A 23,719-nucleotide genomic window follows, 5' to 3' on the forward strand; every position below is an offset into this window, starting at 1 on the left:
TGAGACAATACTGACCCTACGACTTACCTTAGAAGCTAGATTAAGGAAAGGCAAACCTATGTTTCTAGCATCTGTAGCTTTTGCCAATGTTGACTGGAATACTCTTTCAAATTCTGAAGGTGGTAGGGGTAAAATACACGGAGCGAAAGGCTATTTACAATTTGCACATAAACCAGATGGCAGTTATTAGAGTCGAGGGTCATGAAAGGGAAGCAGTGGTTGGGAAGGGAGTGAGACAGGGTTGTAGCCACTCCCCGATGTTATTCAATCTGTATATTGAGCAAGCAGTGAAAGAAACAAAAGAAAAGTTTCGAATAGGTATTAAAATCCATGGCGAAGAAATAAAAACTTTGAGGTTCGCCGATGACACTGTAATTATGTCAGAGACAGCAAAGGACTTGGAAGAGCAGTTGAACGGAATGGACAGTGTCTTGAAAGAAGGGTTTACGATGCACATCAACTAAAGCAAAACGAGGATAAAGGAATGCGGTCGAATTGAGTCGAGAGATGTTGAGGGTATTAGATTAGGAAATGACACACTTAAAGTAGTAAAGGAGTTTTGCTATTTGGGGAGCAAAATAACTGATGATGGTCGAAGTAGAGAGGATATAAAATGTAGACTGTCGTGGCAAGGAAAGCGTTTCTGAAGCAGAGAAATTGCTTAACATTGAGTATAGATTTGAGTGTCAGGAAGTCGTTTCTGAAAGTATTTGTATGGAATGTAGTCCTGTATGGAAGTCAAACGTGGATGATAAATAGTTGACAAGAAGAGAACAGAAACTTCCAAATGTGGTGCTACAGAAGACTGCGGAAGATTAGATGGGTAGATCACATAACTAATGACGTGGTATTAGAATTTGGGAGAAAAGGAGTTTGTGGCACAACTTGACGAGAAGAAGGGAACGGTTGGTAGGACATGTTCTGAGGCATCAAGGGATCACCAATTTAGTATTGGAGGGCAGCGTGGAGGGTGAAAATCGTAGAGGAAGACCAAGAGATGAATACACCAAGCAGATTCAGAAGGATGTAGGTTGCAGTAGGTACTGGGAGATGAAGCAGCTTGCACAGGATAGAATAGTTCGGAGAGCTGCATCAAACTAGTCTCAGGACTGAAGACCACAACAACAACAACAACAACAACACATGATACAAGTGTGTTTAGAGACCTGACGTCAACAGATCACAGCGTTAATTTTTAAAATCCAGTTATTAACAGAGCTTTCCTGCCTGCCTGCGTATTTCTCCGTTTGTATTTTGATAAGTATCAGTAGTAATCATTTGTGTACTTTCAGTTCCTCAGTGTTGTCAATTGAATCTACGTTACTGAAGTTTAGGAACATATTACAGGCAAATCAGTTTGGCGCTAGTTGTCACGTCTGTGTAATCCCTATCGTTTAATAGTAATGTGTGCGTCTTTCATGTATTTCGTCTGCACCGCACACTTCTTGTCTGCTTAATTCCTGTTTACGTTCCACAAGTAGTGCTCCGCTTCCCGTATCCCTCTCAAAGGATTTGAATTAAAGCATTTTGTTTCTGGCCTAGGGCAAGGAAATCATTAGTACTCATACACCGCGGATTTGCAGCGGTGTCTTTTCGTTTGCCGAGTATTAGTAGATCTCACCGCACGATAGGCCCGCCTCTGTTGCTTCCCACTTTTTGAATTGTCTCACGATTACATTCGTTGTGCTGTTAACAATCCATCGGAAATTCCAACTCGTGCAGTTTCTAGTAATATTCTGCTTTATTTTGCGCCCTCGTGTCCTGGTTGTGTATTTAGCTTCTGAGTGGCTTCTTAATGTCGTTTCCGGTGCTAGAAGAAAGTCAAGGATATTGAGTTAGTGTCCGTTATGAACGCGAATGGCAATATATTTATACGAAACATCTACCTAGTTTCTTCATTTAAGCGACTCCGGCTGAGTGGGAAACGGTTCGCTCACCTCTTTGTAAATGTTCCAACGTACCCTTGGCAGATGCCCGACCCGCTCTGATAATAGTAGCTGATTACACGTGCTCAGCCCGTGTTGTCTTTATTGGGTTTCCCGCAGCGAGCTTTGGAGAACGGTGTGCTTCTTCTGTTTCGGTCCCGGATGTGGGTGTTAGGCAGGTATGCGATGAGTGTACGGTCAGGAACGAGAGGGTAGTGCAGCCTGAGGATATTTCCTCGGAAGGGGGAAGGCGGGGGGGGGGGGGGGGGGCGGCGTAGTGCCTGCCACAGCTGGCAACCTTGCCCTTTCTCGGGCCGCTGAGGGGTGGGAGTTGGCTTGGAACGTCCTTCCTGTCCGCTGGTGTTCCACTGTCCTTCGGTATCAGGACAGAGTAGGCGTAGTCGTCCTGCAAACATTTTTCTTGGAAGGACAGCGGGCTGCTCATTTTATTTGAGGTAGGGGAAATTTGTAACGCTAAGTCCCGTGCCCTCAACCGGACACAGAAGACGGCTGGAACTGGGATGAAGCGCACAATGCTTGATGATCCTCGTTCCTAAAGTTTCGTAACGAACCTTGTTAGTGCTGTGCTATAAAGCAAGGATCTCTAGCTGCAAGGGTTGAACAGGAAACGAGACAAACTAATAATTTGTTGTTGTTGAGGTCGCGGGTCTGTATATTGATGACCAACCGGACGTTATAGACAAATGGTCTAGAGTGGGTTTTCCTCACTGAGGAGGAGTGAAAGAATAATAAAAACTGTTGCGTACACATTTTAAAAATTTATTTGCTAGATAAAATATACATGTAAACGGTTCAGAGCGTAATTGTATCAAGCCTTCTTACTTTATCACTACTTCAATCTTGCTCAATACCCAATAATTCAAAAAATCTGTTACTCTGTTCTTCAGGCGCAGTATATTTTTCTTTGTTCGCGTTCTGTAAAACTAAATCAGTTTTAACGGTCAGATATTCTGCGACTGTGGAAGAACACTCGTAGGGTAAACATTAAATTTGTAATTCAATCTTCATAGTGTGACGCCAAAACTGAACGAAGCGACGGTTGCTGGTTCCTATGGGGTATACGACGGTGTGGGTGATGAAGGAGGGGGGGGGGGGGGGATGATTGTATTGGTTGAGTTGTCACTGGCCACTGGCGTAGAGATTTTCGACGTAATGTTCTGGAAAGTTTCAATTATCGCAAAGTATGCAGTATTCCATATTTTGTGTAGCGTAGTTTGGCTGTTGAAAAAGGATTAAAGTAACTTTCATAGATATCGACGCATAGGAAACGACATGTTCAGCACAGTCGGCCGGTGGGGGGGAGGCTTTGTACCCGCTCTCCTTTTAAAAATACGCAGTTATCATATTTGAAATGACACTCTTCACTGTGCACATGCCTTTTCATTGAATTTCCAGTCATTCGACGACGATGCTTTCTTGTACCCAACAGCATAGTAAGTGGAAAATGGCTTATCATTTATGATATTGCCCTGTTTGGCTTTCTTGGGGCACATCCGATGTCGCTCTCGAACGTGTGCCAAGTAAACGGAGACAATCAACCAGTCGGAAATTGCGTGTATTGCCACACCCTAAGCTTTGAAATAGTGCGGTCAGTATAGCCAACTGGTATAATGACAGTTTTGCAGTATACAGGGTAGGACTGCTGATATGTTTTTATAGTATCAGGAGTCCGATGTGTCGGTATTTAAAAAATATCTTTGGCCCTCGATATATCGAGAAAATGCATCAGTATATCGACGTAAAAAGACGACGTACCGGCCTGTAAAATATGTCGGCTATACATTGTAAATACACGCCGTTTTAAGAGTTGTGCATTGAAGTATAGATTTTTTTTATTAGATACTCTGTATGTCAACAAGGTAGCAGCCTGCTTATCACCCTTTGAGCAAGAATTGCAATGGAAACAATGCATCTTCAGGTGGGCGATAACCATTTTGCTAACAATGGTAACAGCGTGTAAGTGGCATAATAAAAGGTGTACGATGGATCCGCATTCTCAACTGAAAATGATACGGCGGTCAGATGGTCCCGGTGGGCCACTTGGGGTCTGAAGACGGAGTGCAACCACTTAAGTAACTAACATATGGTAGTGCTGTATCCGTTGCTTCATAACTTTATTGCAATCACTTTGTGGAACAGTCCTGTCACTGACAAGGGGAGGCCACGACGTTTGGAACGCGGATTTACTGCAAAACTTCGTACACTCGTAGTACCCCATTAGGACAACAAAATGTGTAAGCAGTACCGCGCACTTCTCAAGCGTTACTGAGAAAATCGCAAGATAATTTCGATTGCGCGGTGAATCTAAAATGTTAAATTGTTAGCGCCGAGTGTCTGTCACATCGTTATTTCCCTTGACACGTCTCCGCTCACCGCAGACTAATCTTGTCATTTATATTTTTGTTCATTTTCAGCAACTGTTTTTGGAGAATGCTGATGTGAAGAAATAGCAAAGCTGGTGTGAAATTTCTTCACATCAGAAGTTTTGTTATTCCATTCAAACACCCCCCCCCCCCCCCCCCCCCTCCCAAAAGTGAATGCGGACTACTACTTTGTACTACCTATACTTTGTTCATAGTCAAAGAAAGAGACTGGACCTTACGAACGCTGAAAAAGTGGTAAGACGCTTTCACACAGTGAAAGTAAAATTGTCCTACAAAAAATTTCAAATGTTTACCGAAAATTTCGAAAAAGAAAATATCGGCATTCGATATTGCCATTTCGATATCCATATGTTAGGTGAAAATGTTGCCAATATGTATCGAAATTTTTTGGGGAAATATCGATGCATCGCTTTCTTATCAACAGCCCAAATACAGTGCGAGGCAGCTACAACAGATCACCCCAAATACGTCCAGAATGAGCAACTACATAGAGTTACAGTTTTCACATAGTTATCGCGAACAGTGTGGAGAACTTCTTAACGTTAGCAAGTTATTTTAGGTGTCCATAGTCGCCGAATTAAGACGCACTTTGTTTCCCCCCCCAAATGGAACAATATACTTTTTCAGTGGCACATTTGAAAGAGGTTTCTAAGAGAACTTCTACTCCTATATAAGTTACTTGTATAGGAGTTGATCAAATATTATCAAAGACAACAACGCCGAAAACCACTGTCCCGCCGTAATGAGGTTTGCCGTATTACATCAAATATAAGCAATCACTTAACTCGTGTATGGTTCTTGTGTTCACCTTCGCGCTAGAAGCCCATCAGTCTGTGTTCTGCTGTTTTAACAATAACGCAACTTGCTCGTGAAGATATTTATACATTCTTAACGTACAAGACAGTCGAAAAAGTGAACATCGATCCGTCTTTGCAAAGATTATAAAAGAAAAATCCAGGAATTGGAAGTGCGGAGAACGAAAAACGCCAGGGAAAAAGTAGAGCCATTGCCGAAAGAAACGAAACTAACATTTTAGCTGCAGTAACACGCTATGCAAATGTCACTAAGAGACATATCGGAACGAGCGTTACATTCCGTCGCATTTCATCCTCTTCACATTTCACTGCACCTACAGCTTCGTGGCAGTGACTACAAAAATTAGTTACATTTCTCCTAATGTTACCTACGAAATACGCAAGCAAAATTTTGTTTAAAGAAGAAACATCGTTTACAAACCACGAGGAAGTCAATTTTCGCAATCTGCACAAATCGTCGGCTGAAAATCGACGCCAACTCCAAGAATTGGATAGAAACAACGCTCTTCGTCTGTCTACGTTTTTCGTCTGTCAACGTTTGGTGCATGGTTTTCGAGACCATTATCATTGGTACCTGCTTTACTGATGGGTATCTCAATACTTTAAAAAATCTCGAATTCCCAAGATATGCTGCTGCCGCAGTTAGTGGAAGCATCCTACTGGACATCAGGCCGTCAGTGTGGTACCAACACGACTGGTAACACTCCCTTTCAGCAAATATGATGATAGACACTCTTAACAGAACACTGGAGAGCTATGGGACGGTCGTTTGGGAGACGCAAAATGGTCTGCACACGCACCAGACTTTAATTTTCGCCACAGATTAAATACAAAAATGTAAAGAGAGAGGTGCTCCAGCAGAAACTGTCGAGTTTCGAAGGCATGAAATGCCGTTAACTCCAGATGAAATTCATCGTGGAGTATTGTTTCTCCAATATCCCTTTATAGCGCGTGGCATTGCTCAGCGTCAACACTGTGAGCACTTGTTACGACAGCTGTCATAAATACACGAACTCTGCCTGAGCTACGTGTGTGCTTGCATTTGGTGTAACCGAGCAGACGTCTGTGGAATTCTTCTCCTGGCGGATGGACAGTAGTTTGAGGCGCTGTTACCTTGATGCTACTTAATGAAGTCCCACACATGTTACGTCGTTTTTCTCTTAGAAGAACCTTTCAAATGCCACAAAAAATATATAGTAGTATATAAGGGATAGTCCGATGGAAACGATACAAGTGGAAAAAACTAAGTAAACTGTTATTTGTAAAGTAATTGCCATAACTGTTAATAAATTTATTACACTGAGAGACGAGATGGACGGTCAATACCTTCATGAAAAAAAAACTACTTGTGGGTGCCCACGATTGTACCCAGGCTAGAGCCTCGTGGTCCGAAGCACATCTACGGCCACGGTCAAGTTGCCAAGATATTTTTGAGTAGCCGCAGAAGATTTATTGGAAAGGCTTTCCACAACCCCGTTGTGTTCAGATATTTCCGACCGACGCGCGTGCCTTTGTTAACAGCACGACATCGCCTGGAGCGCCTCACCTGGGCTCGTGACCGTATCGGTTTGACCCTAGACGTGGAAAACGGTGGCCTGGTCAGATGAGTACCGATTTCATTTGGTTAGAACTGATGGGAGTGTTAGTTCAAATGGCTCTGAGCACTATGGGACTTAACATCTGTGGCATCAGTCACCTATAACTTAGAACTACTTAAACCTAACTAACCTAAGGCTCTCACACATATCCATGCCCGAGGCAGGATTCGAACCTGCGACCGTAGCAGTCGCGCGGGTCCGGACTGAGCGCATAGAACCGCGAGACCACCGCGGCCGGCGTTGAGTGTTACTGTCGCGCAGACCCTACGAAACCATGGACTCGGGTTGTCAACAAGGCACTGTGCAGGCGGGTGGTGTGGGTTGTGTTTACATGGAATAGACTGGATCCTCCGATTATGTTCGCTTACTGTGAGACCCTTTGCAGCCATTCATGGACTTCGTTCCCGAACAGCTACGGAAGTACCCAAACAATGATGGAATTTTTATGGATGACAATGCGCCAGTCACCGGGCCAAAATTGTTCGCGATTGGTTCGAACAATAATCTGGACAACTCGAGCGTATGATCTGGCCACCCGACATGAATCCGATCGACATTTATTGGACATAATCGAGAGATTAGTTGGTGCACAACATCCTGCTGCGGCAACACTATCCCTATTATGGAGGGCTGTAGAGGGAGCATGGCTGAATATTTTTGTAGGGACTTCTAACGATTTGTGAAGTCCGTTCGACGTCGAGTAGCCGAGCTATGCCGCGCAAAAGGACTCCCGACACGGTAGTGGCCCTTGAGCGAGGTGTGGTCTCTCAGACCGCGTGCTGTCCAATGCCAGTAGTGAAGGAACGCTTCTATACTACTCCTACCCATCTTAAATTGCCAAGCCTGCGATGTTTTGCTGTCGCTTTCGCTATGTGTTTATTGTTGACACTTGTTTCTGGTACCGTATAGCTCAATGTGTTCACACGAATTTGTCAGTTTTAACTTTCCCGAGTTCGATGAAATTGTTAGTCGGTCCGTGGAGGAAGGTGTCAGTGATATAGATCGAGAAATATACAAAAAAAATGAAGATTTCACATTAGCCAGTGATTTCAGTTCTGCTATCGAACAAGAGTATCATTGAGAGGAAGAAATTCACGAAAGATGTGATGGGGATCTGTCTGTTTCTTCAATGAAATACGTAGTGTCTGTTTAAATCGAATGTGGTCTGAGTGGTAATAAGAATGTAGTTCCCAGCAACCCATGTGAATTTGACAGTGTTTCTTTTTCTAGCTATCGAATGGAATCGTTATGCGGAAATTTAAACCCTGGAATTGAGTTCTGTATGGAAATTTATTTGTTGCAGAGATTGTATAATTTTTCAGAATGTAATATTCAGTACCCTAACAGTCCATTCATGTGTACTATTTAAAATAACCACACAAAATTATGTGCTTTTGTGTGATAATTATTAAAATGCTGCAGGTTTGTTTAGTGCAATAAAATAAAGTAGAAGCATTTAAACAACACTTAAATAATTGAAAATAAATGTTATATAGCATTAATTGGTTTAAACACACGGGTCCCAGAGACTTCATGTTGTGGTATACTATACAGAAATGTCACCTCGCGAGTTACGGGTGAGGGCATAGCTTCATCCGATTTTGCTTTATTCTTCTCTTGAGCGTCGCTGTTTATGTGTTTCGTATCCGAATCACAATAATAGTAAAAGCGAGGTGTTTCCAGGTCAATGATTTAGCCCTTGTGTTTGAGGGCTATTGCTGTTCCGCTTTACGCTACACTGACAGATACATCCGCTTTGTTGATTGTTGTCCATCTCCTCTCGTGCAGGTAATAAGTAACTGTGTACTGTTAACCTTTTCGCATACGTCAAGCAAACGCATTTGCTGTCCTCAGAATGTGGCGGAGTGCGAGATGACGTCCGGCTGTCGGCCCGCGGGTACTGTAATATGGCGGCGGCAGGTGTCCTCGCCGTGGGAGCGGGCGCGAGCGCCTCGTGTTCGGCCCACTTCCCGACTAGCCGCCACACCAGCCCAAACACAGCGCCCCCTCCCCTCTCGCCCCTCCGCACGGATGCAAATAGCGTTCAAGGCCTCGGCCCGGCCGCTACATAACGATTCGGTAACCTCTGCCGGTTCAGTTTGCCGCCGCGCGCGGCGCCACCGGCCGGGTCCCCCCACCATCAGCTGGCGCCGCCCCCACCACTCTGCTTCAGTTCCCCTCCCTTCCTAAGCCTTGCCGCCGTCGTTGCCGTGCCTCCGCTCCCCGCGAAAGATAGTTCAAGGACCTTAACAATGCATGTGACCTTTAGTTGAGTTTATTGACCTCGGCATAGCTGCCGCTACCATCTCAGGCTCCCATTACCGCCCCGCTGTTACATATACCTTGTTCTGGGGACGGGGCCGTGACCTTGGTTCCACTCGTACTGATTGCTTAAACACGAGGCGTGGTAACTTCTCACCCGCTCGAGTTTCGTAGTTCTCCAATCCTTGTCGTGGTCGGAGGTCGTCAGCACGTATCTTGTGCTGAATATGAAGTTGACGATTTGAACTGTTGCATCGTTACGGGAACCGAATGGTAATGCATCACACGATGATAAGACACCAAAATCTGGAAAAGATGTATGATAGGGTTGCTCATTGTCACAATTGTTACTTATTTAATTCATACAGTATAGTAGAGGCAGTGACGGAAATACAGGCTTATCACTATGTGAGAGGCCTTTGTTGAGAACACAAAAGTTTACTGAAGATGTAGGAGAAATCACTAAAAGCGAAGAGTCGGTGAACGGGAACTGGGTCAGATGCTCAACGAAATGGGCCAAATGATAGCTGATGCCTTAAAGATGCACATAAGCAACAATATGTCAATGGCGTGCGCCACAAGTAGACAACCTGAGCAATGGCAGTTTTGCTATAAGCGAATAGGGACAACTTTGTCCTCAGTCAAGGCTTGTACCTTGCTGCCCTGTTTGTTACCGTGTACATCTGGCAATCTTTTGCTTTCTCTGAGTATAAACAAAAATTACATTTTCTGAGAATCTGTCACCACTTCAGTAAGGTGTGAAATCATTTCTTCTTCTACTACTACTACTACTATTATTATTATTATTATTATTATTATTATTATTGCCTTTATATTACAAAGAGTAACTAAAGAATTGGCAGTTTTACTGAAGAGCTGCTGTTACTTTTTGACTGATTCATCCACATTTTAAATGTGAAATGCCCCAATTACGAATAATGATGATAACTGCGTGCAGCTGGAAAAAAAAATTGTGTTGGGAACAGCAAGATAATAACATTAGTATCGATGACACATCGATCCGTGCACTAAGCCACTAATTTACACTCCCATGATTGAACTCAGTAGTCGAGAGTAACACAGTAGAGCTGTATTTTTGAGGAGCTAAGTGATACCCACATTTTGGAGCGCCCCTTCCCCCATTAACATTTCCACTGGTTCATTAATGTCCTTCAAGGGACTGCTGCGTGGTTATTTAATCGTACCAGAGTTCCATCCACATACGTGCACAGTTAGAGCTTGTCTTTGGGTGGGGTGTTACAGTAACAAAAATGACGTACTCCGTCACAGTGTTTTCTTCTTATCTCTTCTGTTAGCTCTGATAACACAGCACATTATTAGCCAATTCGTCGGTGTGCGCCGAATGAATTGGACAGAATTACATGAAAACGTGGTATAATCACATAATATCTGTATCTTAGTTCCAGACTTGCAAAAGATGTCAGTTACCAGACAGACAGCTTTGTGCAAAGCCAAGTGTTGTATAGATATGATCAATCGCTTACAGGATAACTATTACTTTGTCTTCCACAATGTAATTCATTTTTGTGAATTAGGATGCAGTTCTTTTATTACAGTGCTGCTTAAAACACCAGCACTTCCTTGTGCTGAGTCTACAAAATCATGTTGTTGTAAGAAATTAAGCTTACTCGCGTATCTGTTCAAATCCGACAGGTTTACCAATAATCTTTCAACTCGATGCCTTTTCTGTTTCAGTGGTGTGGCGACGCTGAGCTGCACGGACTGCTCGGCTTCGTCATCCAGCAGCGGCACCAGTGATATAACAGAGCCTCGCTCGCCGTACAGCCCCGCCTCCTCCACACACTCCTCCTCTAACTCGGAGAGTGGTGACGACCAGCTCCAGCAGCAGAGGAGACAGCAACAGCATCCACAGAACCGACGCACCTGGTCTACAGCCTCGCAGATGGCTCCCAACGTGCCTTCGGAGGGCGAGCGGGAGCGAGACTCGGGTCCCTGGTCTTGGGCCGGGGGCGATGCCGAGGAGGAAGAACGCGGCCCGCCACCGCCCCCGCCACCGCTGTCGGCTGCCCCCGCACCGGCCACCGCTGTCGTACACCGGCGTTCAGCCACGTCCGTGGCCGCCTCCCGGTCGCCTTCGCCCTCGCACAAACGCCTGAAGGTGGAGCTCCACCACACTCCTCTCCTGCACGGCAAACGCTGCTGCAAAGCGGCAGCTGTAGCCGCTCGTCAGCAGGGCAAGATCACGGAGTACTTCAAGACGCAGGCCAAACCTGTAAATGGTGCCAAGAAGGAACTGGTGGCTCTGGCCGCAAAAGCGGGTGCCGTGACGATGTCCCGGAGGGTGACCGACGCTCGTGAGGGACGCAAGGGTGTCCTAGAAGAGGCGTCGGGTCCCGTGGGGGCAGCGTGTCGGCGCGTGTCTTCCTCCGCACAGAAGTTGAACTCTCTACTGGGACCGCCACCACCCCCTCCTGCGGAATCCCCGGCGCGTCCACAGACGGTGGATTGCAGTGGGTCCGCAGAGACCTCGCCACCTCTAGAGACGGAAGCCCCGTCTGTTACAGATGGCAACAGTCTTCACCTAGTCGTTTCACCGTCTGGTCCCACACCCTGCTCCAAACCGTCACTATCTTCACCTATCCTCTCTGTGCCCAGGACAATACGTTTCCCAGCGGCACAGTGCAGCAAGGCGCCCACTCGACTAGATGCACAGGATGCCGTAGTTTGCCAGTGGTCGGACTGTGATGTTCAGTTTGAAACGAGCACTGCTCTGCTCGAACACTTGCAGGTAAATAAACTGGTGTGTAGCTGTTGATCTTTTATTGTGTTTATCAGAGTCCGATTGTCTGTGAGTACCTCTACATTATTACCTCACTTATCTGTGTCTTCTTAGCTACCCTGAGGATTCAGACTGTTTGAACTAACAATGTCAAATTGGCAGTCTCTGTGTCCTTTAACTGGTATATTCTTATTTTTATCTGTTGGTGTTTAGTAAACTGAGACTGTCATTCATCTCCATTCTGATGGCTACATTCTGCTATTGCTGTGTTTTACGTGATTCTGTGAATGGATTACTACAAATGTCTTGCTTTATGCTGCTGTTAGAGGGAGAAGTGTATTCTAAGTAATTTTTTACAGCCACAACCTACTTGGATGCAATATGCTATTTGTCTCGGATGTAACTTTTAGTTCATAAAACTAAAAACAGTGTGAGGCAACTCTTGTTCATTGTGCAGTTGCAACCCATGAATTAAGTTTCTGGCAGCTGGCATGCCCAGTGAAGTTCTTCCCGCATAACTCTCCATAAACTGTAGAATAAATTGTAATGACTGAGGTAAAGTCACTGATAAGCTGCAGATACTGAAAAAGTGCTCTGGAAATAACAGTGAAATCAGCTGCTGGTACTTCCAGCCAAATGCAATCAAAGACACAGAATGAATGAAAGTTTGGTTAAATATGTCAGTATATGGAGGAGTATTCTTGTAGAGTGTGAGAGTACAAGGGATACTTCCTGAGGAAGATGCAGTCTTACGACAAAGTAGAACCAACATGCATGAAGAAAACTTACGGGAAAGTTGATAAATACACTCCAAGTTGTCAGTGCAGTAAAATATCAGTTTCATAAGCTCAGCTGGTTTCACAACCTCTGTTTTGATGTGTTAAAATGGCAAGTCTCTTCTTATATTTGTCAGTGAGACTAGTTGAAAATTTGTGCTGACCACTACGCCATCCAGGCACAGTGCTCACAACTACTGCACGCCTCCTGCCAGACCCAGATTCTCAACTTACACCACACACCAACAACATAGAGCCCCTGCTCATTAGCCTCATTACTCAGAACATTTCACCGATTCCCGTAAGAGTTAGTTTGGTGTGCATCTGCCCTCTAGGGATCATTGGCTGTCATCACCTTATTGTGTCTGTTCTTACGGACATGGGCTGTCAGCTGTCACTAATATTGCTAAACCAATAAAAAATATCAACCTGGAGCAGAGGTAGTCAATCATTTTTATACTACTGTCCAATTTTGAAGCTCTGTTTGAAATAAAATTTTATGACCGACTACTGGTTCCACAGTTCAGGTGATTTATAAAGTAAGAAAGTAACTTGATAAAATTCATAAAGGAGAACTGCAGCAAATTAAAGCATATAATAATAATTACTTACCACATTCTTTGTCCAAATTTTATGAAAACCTAAAGAAAATGTCTTTAAAACCACAGGCACCCACCATGAAGGCTGGCATGCCCACTAGTGAGTTGGAGGGACCAGGTTAACTACCATTGCTGCAAAGCAGTGGGAAATGTTGGTGCAGAACAACAAAAAGAACAAGAAGAAGAAATAGTGAATCAATCTGTCAAGCAATTGAATCTGGCATTTTGGGATTCCTGTGGTAACCAACGGATTGGCACATCAGTAATTCCAAGAAGTGAAAGTTAGCCTTGATCATCCATACCACATATTCGAACAAAGAAAACTTGTTTTGTGTTTGGAATGATTGGAAGAGACTTGCTATTGATCTAGCAGTGTATTCTGTCTGCTACAGAGCAGAGATTGAGGCTCTGCAAGTTTGACTGAGAGGTTAATTTGAGGACATCTGGGTCTTCCTCTAGCTTGACAGACGTGAGGATTAAGAAAATTATAATGCTGCTCTTCCTCTCTACTACATATGAATACTTCGTCACAATTGAACTTAAAAGTAGTGGCCAATTGAAAAGTCAGAGGTACAGAGTTTTCTGAAAGATTCACGTGGTGTAGCTTGGCAGACTGCTACATCTTATCTTGTAAATTGAAACTGAAGAGCTGTTGATTTGAAACCTACATGTACCTTACAGTCTGAATGTAGCTCTCAAATAACTCCACTCTCCTCAAAAAATCAGATGTAACATTCCTAAATTTATGGGCATCACGTTGATTGTCATGGCCCTTCCTAAATTAGCTGCCTTTACCCTGCACAGTTCTTCTAGCCAGCATCTACTATGTGATTTGAGAACATGCATCACACTGATGCATATAATGTCATGGAAAAGTGGGATTTGGTATTACTGACCCTTGCTTTTTTTGTATACTAGTGATACATTATCACTCCCTCAAATGAGACGATTTTGAAACATACAGATCCATGCTGTCTTGTAATATTCTGGTCAATCTCACCACAGTTTATGCTGTTCAGTGTAATCTCTTGAAGTATTTTCTTTCTCAAACACGCGCAAATCAACCAGGAACACTCTAAGGGTGAAAAATATGTAATCTGGAAAAACTAAAAATTAACTACATTTTTTGTGTATACTTCAGCTTGCCAGCACTTGGACTGTACTCTGAAATTGCCATTTTCTCAAATGTTCTTTTGGTATACACCATAAATCTCTCTCTCTCTCTCTCTCTCTCTCTCTCTCTCTCTCTCTCTCTCTCTCTCTCTCACTCACTCACTCACTCACTCATGTATGTTTTTGTGTGTGTGGTGTCAGCATTTTAATGTACATTGTAAATGTGTCTTGCCTGTTACCAGGTCAGCCATGTCAACCCTCAAACACAGTCACAAATCAGTTGTGAAGGCGAGAACTACGTGTGTTTATGGACAAGCTGTAAAGTTTATGGCCGCACATCTTGCTCTCGTTCGTGGCTGGAAAGGCATGTGCTTAGTCATGGTGGTAACAAGCCATTCCGCTGCATTGTCGATGGCTGTGGACAGCGATTTAGCTCACAGGTGTGTAGTGAAAGTACTATATAATATATAATATGTTTTACTGGTTTTTTTAAAGAATTACTAATTTTAAACCAGTTTCAATTTATATAACAATAGATGAAATTTGGAGGAATTCTGAAAATGAATTGGTGGGGAGGGGGGGGGGGGGGGAAGAGAGATAATAAAACACTTCTAATGTTCAGAAATAAGCTGAAATAATGTTCAGAGACGCGACATGCTAAATGTGCCAATATAAATGGAACCCTTTATAATAGAAAATACTAGATGCAGCAACACAATTCACTGCCACGAAGTAAAAAACGGATTAAAATAAGGTAATTAATGGAATGTTCATCATTTGAATTTAGTTTATCTTGGACCACCGTGTATCAGAATTATAAAAATGAAGTAGAAAAACAAGGAAAAAACATATTTTATGCCAGATTTGTTGGGTATACTTGTTTCCCAGTCAGTGATTTTCTTATAAGAAAATAGCTTTTTCATTTATTTATTTATTTTTTATCAGTGGGGATATATGTTATTCAGGTTGCTGAAATTGAATTTCATGTTTATTGCCTTGTAGGAGGTTGGCTTCTCAATGAAAAATTCAAAAAACCTCAAAATATTTCTACTGTTTGTTTTTCCCATGTATCTCAAAAGCTCTGTGTTTTTTGAAGATGATTTACACAAAAGTAAAATAGGTAAAGTTTTCTTCAAAATGCACTAATCAGGTGTGATTTTCTGATGAGCACTAAGGTGATAGAACATGCTCAAAAGCAATGTTTTTGACCCTTATGCGAAAAAAATTCAGTTTTCTCAGAGGGCAAGGAGCAAAGTGACAAATCACTGAAACTGCCTTCTCTCTCTCTCTCTCTCTCTCTCTCTCTCTCTCTATATATATATATATATATATATATATATATATATATATATATATATATATGACGATGTAAATAAAACAGAAAGAAACTTCCACATGGGAAAAATATATTAAAAATAAAGATTCCAAGACTTACCAAGCGGGAAAGCGCCGGCAGACAGGCACATGAACAAAACACACAAACACATACACAGAATTACAAGCTTTCGCAACTGGCAGTTGCTTCGTCAGGAAGGAAGGAAGGAGAGGGAAAAATGAAAGGGTGTGGGTTTTAAGGGAGAGGGTAAGGAGTCATTCCAATCCCGGGAGCGGAAAGACTTCCCTTAGGGGAAAAAAAGGGACAGGTGCACACTCGCACACACACACACACACACACACATATCCATCCGCACATACACAGACACAAGCAGACATATTTAAAGGCCTTGTCTGCTTGTGTCTGTGTATGTGCGGATGGATATGTGTGTGTGTGTGTGTGTGCGAGTGTGCACCTGTCCCTTTTTTTCCCCTAAGGGAAGTCTTTCCGCTCCCGGGATTGGAATGACTCCTTACCCTCTCCCTTAAAACCCACACCCTTTCATTTTTCCCTCTCCTTCCTTCCTTCCTGACGAAGCAACTGCCAGTTGCGAAAGCTTGTAATTCTGTGTGTGTGTTTGTGTGTTTTGTTCATGTGCCTGTCTGCCGGCGCTTTCCCGCTTGGTAAGTCTTGGAATCTTTATTTTTAATATATATATTTTAATATATATATTTTTTTTAATATATATATATATATATATATATATATATATATATATATATATATATATATATATATATAAATAAAACAGAAAGAAACTTCCACATGGGAAAAATATATTAAAAATAAAGATTAAAAATAAAGATTCCAAGACTTACCAAGACTTACCAAGCGGGAAAGCGCCGGCAGACAGGCACATGAACAAAACACACAAACACACACACAGAATTACAAGCTTTCGCAACTGGCAGTTGCTTCGTCAGGAAGGAAGGAAGGAGAGGGAAAAAAATGAAAGGGTGTGGGTTTTAAGGGAGAGGGTAAGGAGTCATTCCAATCCCGGGAGCGGAAAGACTTCCCTTAGGGGAAAAAAAAAGGACAGGTACACACTCGCACACACACACACACATATCCATCCGCACATACACAGACACAAGCAGACATATTTAAAGGCCAAATTTAAATATGTCTGCTTGTGTCTGTGTATGTGCGGATGGATATGTGTGTGTGTGTGTGCGAGTGTGTACCTGTCCTTTTTTTTCCCCTAAGGGAAGTCTTTCCGCTCCCGGGATTGGAATGACTCCTTACCCTCTCCCTTAAAACCCACACCCTTTCATTTTTTTCCCTCTCCTTCCTTCCTTCCTGACGAAGCAACTGCCAGTTGCGAAAGCTTGTAATTCTGTGTGTGTGTTTGTGTGTTTTGTTCATGTGCCTGTCTGCCGGCGCTTTCCCGCTTGGTAAGTCTTGGAATCTTTATTTTTAATATATATATATATATATATATATATATCACCAAGTGGCCAAGACAATATTCTTTAGGCAGTAGAAAGTTCACATGTAGGGTCTTGGGCTAGACAGCAGTACTGCTAGGGTCCTGTCCAGGTTATTTTCATCGTCCGTATTAAAATTGTCACCTATGTTGGAGTACGAGCCTTTGCAGTGTGGTAAGTTTTGTGCAGAAAAATTCTTACACTTTTAATTGTGAAGCTGACCACCTACACAGCAGGACACATGAAATTCTGATTCAACACTCCAAAATAGAGAGAGAACTGCTGAGAAAGATTTCTACAATTCTTTTACAGAAATGACAGTTTTAAACACAAATTGATTGGATTAATTTACTACATTCTTCAGGTTTTGTCCAGCACATGATGAAAATAGTTTGTTCAGCTGGATATATTTTCAGGACTACCTTACAGATCTTTGGGGGAAAAAAACTATTCATGAAATTCATGTGCTGTAAAGTAAGAAATAAGTTAAAGCAGATAACACCACTGTTTAGGTGTCTGTGTCCCACCTTCTGGCAGTAAACTGTGAGGCGCATCCAAGCTAACACAGGCTTTACCACAGACAGAATTCCTTAATTTGCACTGAAATTTACATGAGCAACCCCTCTTTCAATATTTCAACATTGGTACATCATCAGACTTCAGCCTAACTCTGTTCCATTTGGTCTGCACAGTCACAGATGTCACAGATGCCACATTGCCATGTGTCCAGCACATTGCTGGATGTGACCTATTATTCCTGCATTGTATCAATATACACTGTTACGGCCAAGTTAGAATTTGACCAAAATAATTTAGGTTTCAAACATCACTGAAAAAGTTCAAAAACGAGCAACTTTAGACAAAAGAAATTCCAGTGTAAAAACAAAACACCCAATATAAGAAAATAAATACAATGTTATTAGAAACATTGTACTCTTGAGCCTTTTTTGTGGCGATATCTACTTCAACAGTCTTTCTGATCATCTGTGCTAAAATTATTGTTTCTGGTTTTTTGTGATGCTTCCTTTGGATGTAACTGAGTGGGGTGGTTCAATGATCAGACACTGGTCTCATATTTTGGTGGGGAGGTGTGTGTGTGTGTGTGTGTGTGTGTGTGTGTGTGTGTGTGTGTGTGTTTTAGTGGTTCCAATCCCTGCCTAGACAGCCAGATTTAGATTTCCTGTGATTCCCCTAAACTGCTTAAGGTGAATGTCTTCTTTAAAAAGACATTGGCAATTTCCTTTCTGTATGAGAGAGAGGACCACAATTTCTAGTGAATTTGTCAATAAGATGTTAAACCCCACTCTTTCTTCCTTTGGGCATATTGAAACACTCCACTTTATGGTCTTTTGAAGCATCACTCCCAAATTTTGTCATGCAAGTAAACGTATGATCCCAGTTTTACTCTCCATTAAGTGTGTTTAACAAAGCATAAAAAATTGCAGACAAGCTAAAAACTGTTGAAAACTATTGCTATTTTTAACCAAGTACCCCGTGTAGTGTTGACAGGAGAAGTCGGCAATGGAGAGTCCTGTGATTACCAGAGATTTACATTCTGGCAGGAGCTGAATTTTATTAGTAAATGAGGATTCATTTTTAATGCTTCATGGACACACTGGTAAAGTGTGTGCATTCAAATCAGATGTTTAAAATTACTGCAAATAGACCACACATTGTAAAATACCAGAAACCTGTAATGAGCTGTCTTTTAGGTACTAGTTATGGTCATACTTCATTCTGCAAGGATAGTCTGTTTTCTTCAGATCATTAGTTAAGAAATGTTAGATATTTGTTTATATTCTATTAAAGAATCCTAATAAAATATTGAAAGCACTTTTATTCTGCCAATCAGTACTCAGCCAGCATAAAAAAGACTGGATTATCAGCCATTACTTGTTGTAACTGTGACACCAGTTTCTTTTCAGAGAGATAAAAGATATAATTTCTGTAAGGTGTTTTTACCAGAAAAATATTTCGTAGTATTCACTTGGAAAGGAGATACTGTGTGTTTGAATTGGTTCACTGTATCATAAAATACTATTTTTGCTTCTTAGAACTTACCCCTTACAAACTACTGTTTTCATCAATTTCTGCACTTCTTTTTGATGTGCGTTTGGCTTTCCAACAGCTTTCTTTAATGTTTCTTGTAAATTGTAACTGAGGGAACCACAAACACTATGCCTTACAGGAGATTCTGCACTATGAATACTGCTGCTACTAAGCTGCCTACTGCCATATACACTCATGCTCATAAATCAAGGATAATTGCAGAATGTGGTGCTGCACAATGTGGCACTACACAAAACTGATTCTAATTGCATAGGTATATAGGGAACACACATGACGCAGATCTGTAAGTCCACTGTATTGGTGATAAGTAGAGAAAACTGTCCCGAAACACATGTACTACAAAACACCACTGTTTCCTACGCATGTACTCTGACATCAATATAGGATATGATCACCTTGCACACATACACAAGCCGCACAATGGGTTGGCATACTCTGGATGAGGTGGTCGAGTAGCTGCTGGGGTATAGCCTGCCATATTTGCACCAGTGCCTGTCGGAGCTCCTGAAGTGTTGTAGGGGTTTGAAGACGTGCAGCAATATGTCGACTGAGAGCATCCCAGATGTGCTCAATGGTATCTGGTTCCTGGTTCACACCAGATAAAAACCTGATGAGAATCACTGTTCAGAGTATACCTGGACTCGTCTGTGAACATAACATGGGACCACTGTTCCAATGACCATGTACTGTGCTCTTGACATCAAGATTTATGGGCTCTCCTGTGACCAGGGGTCAGTGGAAAGCAACTTGCAGGTCTCCAGGTGAATAAACTATGTTCAGTCATCTGTAGACTGTGTGTCTGAAGATAACTGTTCCAGTGGCTGCGGTAAGGTCCCGAGCAATGTACTCCATGGCCATCTGTGGGCACTGATGATGAGATACTGGTCTTCTTGTGGTGTTGTACACTGTGTGGATGTACCGTACTGCAGCGCCTGAACATGTTTCCTGTCTGCTGGAATCTTTGTCATAGTCTTGAGATCACACTTCGTGGCGCACGGAGGGCCCGTGCTACGACCTGCTGTGTTTGACCAGCCTCCAGTCGCCCTAGTATTCTACCCTTCATAACGTCATCAATATGTGTTCTTTGAGCCATTTTCAACAAACAGTCACCATTAGCACATCTGAAAACTCTGCACACTTACTTGCTGCACCGTACTCTTGACATGCACCAGAAAGCCTCTGCATATGTGGACTGCTGCCAGCGCCACTGTGCAACGACCACTGGTCAAATGCACCTCATGTTCATACCCCGAGGTGATTTAAACCCGCAAACCGCCCACAAGAGCGTTGTTTCACCATGTATCAGCATTATCTTTAATTTATGAGCACGAGTGTAGTTTGAGACATGAGTGAATGTTGGACTGGTGGTAGAGTACAAGTGCTATCAGAAAAGAAGTAAAGCAGAAAATTTTTTTTTAGGAAATGTAGCAGATCATAAATTTCATAAATATGTTAAAAATAGTGTAAATAAGTACAGTGGTAGTTGTAAAAATTTCAGTTTATTCTTTTATGTGCAATATTCTAAATACTGTATTAAATTTCAGATTTTGTTATTTTACTTTGCAAGTATTATGAAATACCTCCTCCGCCTTCTCACATAGTGGGTTGAATATAGTGTTTTTCTTTTGTGCATCTGTCAATGTCACTAACTGTTGGTTGAAGCACATTCACTAAAATATTGTCATCATTAGTTGAATACGGCATTCTACAGGTAAATTAAAATAAATATAAAAGCAAAAGCCTGTTGGAAGGAAGTAGGGGCTATCTCAGGTGTTGGTTATTTTACTCTTTAGTCTCACAGAATGATTAAAAATGACTCAATCACGGATTTTAGAAAGAAATTACAGGAAAAATTGAGAGAAATTAACAAGACAGATAACTTTGGGATTAAAGCACCTTTCACTAGAATTGCTTTGCCTAATCCAGAGACCATGCTGTAGTCAATACTTGACACTCAACTGCCACCAGTACTGTTAAATTCTCCAGTCTATTATTCCAAAGTGAATCTTGTGCACAAAACGAATATTCAGAGTGACGCAATAAATTTAAAAAATCTGAATATTACCAAAAACACAATAATAATAATAGTAATTATTATTTAAGAAACTAACAAACATAACTCTGGTGTAAATGGTGACGTTTTCAACTCATTGCTCACCAAATTAAATTATTAGTTTGTCACAGTGGGAGGAAATGTTGCACTCACTAATGACAATGAAATACAGATGCATTAATTTTATTTGTGCCGACACAGCAGGAACTACCAATAGACAAAGTTTTGAAAATACAGGGTGTCCCACTCAGACCTCTCGGATTTCATAGACCCAGGGGGGGGAAAAAAAAATCCACGGTAGATACAACAATGAAAATTGATTGTACCACATTGTAGAGCATCTCAAAGAATTAATTTATTTGTTTTCAATACACCTCTACATGAGAACTATTTGTAGCATGAAGAATACAGAGTGTATGTACAATTTCTTGCCAACTTCTTCGGAACATTTCCTCTGTTATTGTTGCAGTCGCATTAGTGATATGATGTCACATTGGAGGAATACCTTCCACGTTCGTCGCCTACACGTGGTCCTTCATGAATCCCCACATGAAGAAATCAAGTGGCTTAATGTCGGGTGAACGTGGTGGCCAGACGATGGGTCCGATTCAACGATTGGGGAATTTCCTATCCAGGAACTTGCAAACAGTCGTTGACCAATGTTGCGGAGCTCCATCTTGTTGAAAAATTATACTTGGCACATCTGATATGGGAATATGAATTCTTTGAGGTTTTCTACAATGTGGTCCATTTTTCATTGTCGTATCTAATGTGGTTTTGTGTCCTGGGTCCTTGAAATCAGGAAGGTTTGAGTGTGACATTCTGTATGATGCCTTACGTAATTACAAAATTCATGAGGACATTAAATTTCTATTACTGATGAAGTGACAGCATTTTCAACAGCAGCAGCTTTCTTTTTAAATTATACAATTAAATAACCTTTTACTAATGTATACCATACTCATTCCACATCAATCAAGTTTTTCAGTTGATGGACTGGGTGTGTGAAAGGTGAGAGGGTGGGAAGATGTGTGTGTGTGTGTGTGGGGGGGGGGGGGGGGGGGTGAATTTATTGCATTTGAACTTCATCAAAATGGAGTAAAACAATACGAGGCAGTAATTTAAAAATGTGATGCATTTCAGACGACACTAGAGCGGCACGTCAATAGCCACTTCAACCAGACGGAATCGAGTGGCAGTGGCGGTAGTGCGCGGCGTACTCCAGAAAATGTGAGCAATAAACTATTCCGGCGCAATGGGAAGAAGTTACGCTATCGACGACAACCTTGGTCAGGTAAGGCCTCTGATCCTTCCATGGTGTGATGCATTTTTCAGGAAGGCAATTGCGTGCGTGATGTGGTTGTCAGCTGCTGCAACCTGCACTTGTGAGAGTACTAAGCTAAAGCATTTTATTATTAATCTATCACATTGTTAGTAATAAAAGTATCAATAGTTCTAGATTGATCATATATTAGATAAGTGTGGCTCGATGGCACAGTAATACATTCCCGGACTACAGATCCTGAGGTCTCGGGCTCAGTCCCCAGTCAGTCCTAAAATTGTTATCTGTTATTCATCACTTGTTTCACTTCTGGCAAAGTTTGAGTCAGAGTTGTGCTGTGGTTGGAATCCATGTTAAACTGTAGATCCTCTTATAGCTGGCTGGGTAAGTCAGTTCAGAGGTCGGAGGAAGGCAACAGCGTACAACCTCAAATAGCACCATGCCTAATAAGGTAATGTGTAGTTGAATACAGTCTTTGGACTGAAGACTGCTTTACTTTTGTGTAATAAAATAGGAACCATAGTTTTTGATAAAATATGATATGATAACTTAGCTGACCCAATCACATGTAACTGTTAATAATGTAGGACAACCTGGTCTGCAGAATCGGGCGCCAACAATAAAAGAATATGGAGGGATGTGGTTAGGTACTGCGAAGATAACATACTCATTATCTAGAGAAGTCGATATCTATCAGCCAGCATAGTGGTCAGTAAAAAAAAATTGTCACACAATGTAATTTTCTGTTACGGTCTCTTTCTTCCATCTGCTAGAAATTCAATTTTTTTTATTTTTCATTTTTCCTTTTTCCTTTGAAATAGCGTTCTGTTGGGTCTGCATTTGGGGTAATAGTTACGATTTCTCTGGCATTCAGTTTTCAAAATTCTCAGAATAAGTTTATTTATATGCATGGTCCAGTTTCAAATGAGGATCCCATCTATACTGGGAGGAAGGCTCTATAACTACAGCATTACAAGTTCATTGTAAGCAACTGTGAAGTTATGCAGAGCTTAGAGTTTGGCCATTTTCATTTAATTTGCATAGTTTGTCATGTAACTCCGCAGGTTGTGAGGCTTTGGTGATCAATTAAAGGAGAGAATCCAGCATGATCTTATGATCTTTCATCCTTAAAAAAAACCTCTAATGAATATCACTAAATATTATCATCATCATTTATTATTATTATTATTATTATTATTATTATTATTATTATTATTATTATTATTCTTTCTTTCCTTTCTCAGACGTCATGCCTGCT

The 23,719-nt window shown here is 41.8% G+C and overlaps 1 protein-coding gene across 5 annotated transcripts in view; it reads left to right on the top strand.

The window, feature by feature from the left end:
- LOC126354993 (zinc finger protein jing) overlaps window positions 1–23,719 on the top strand; it is a 625,696-nt gene that overhangs the window by 570,394 nt on the left and 31,583 nt on the right. For 3 of the 5 annotated variants that reach the window (XM_050005104.1, XM_050005106.1, XM_050005105.1), the window contains exons 2-4: window positions 10,722–11,775; window positions 14,497–14,694; window positions 22,323–22,473. In XM_050005104.1, coding sequence (XP_049861061.1) covers window positions 10,722–11,775; window positions 14,497–14,694; window positions 22,323–22,473 — 1,403 coding nt within the window. Of the gene's footprint in view, window positions 1–10,721; window positions 11,776–14,496; window positions 14,695–22,322; window positions 23,529–23,719 lie in introns of all 5 variants that reach the window. The other 2 variants (XR_007565427.1, XR_007565426.1) reach the window with 2 other exon arrangements.

The sequence above is a fragment of the Schistocerca gregaria genome, chromosome 3 (assembly GCF_023897955.1).
Source record: "Schistocerca gregaria isolate iqSchGreg1 chromosome 3, iqSchGreg1.2, whole genome shotgun sequence".
Classification (NCBI taxonomy): domain Eukaryota; kingdom Metazoa; phylum Arthropoda; class Insecta; order Orthoptera; family Acrididae; genus Schistocerca; species Schistocerca gregaria.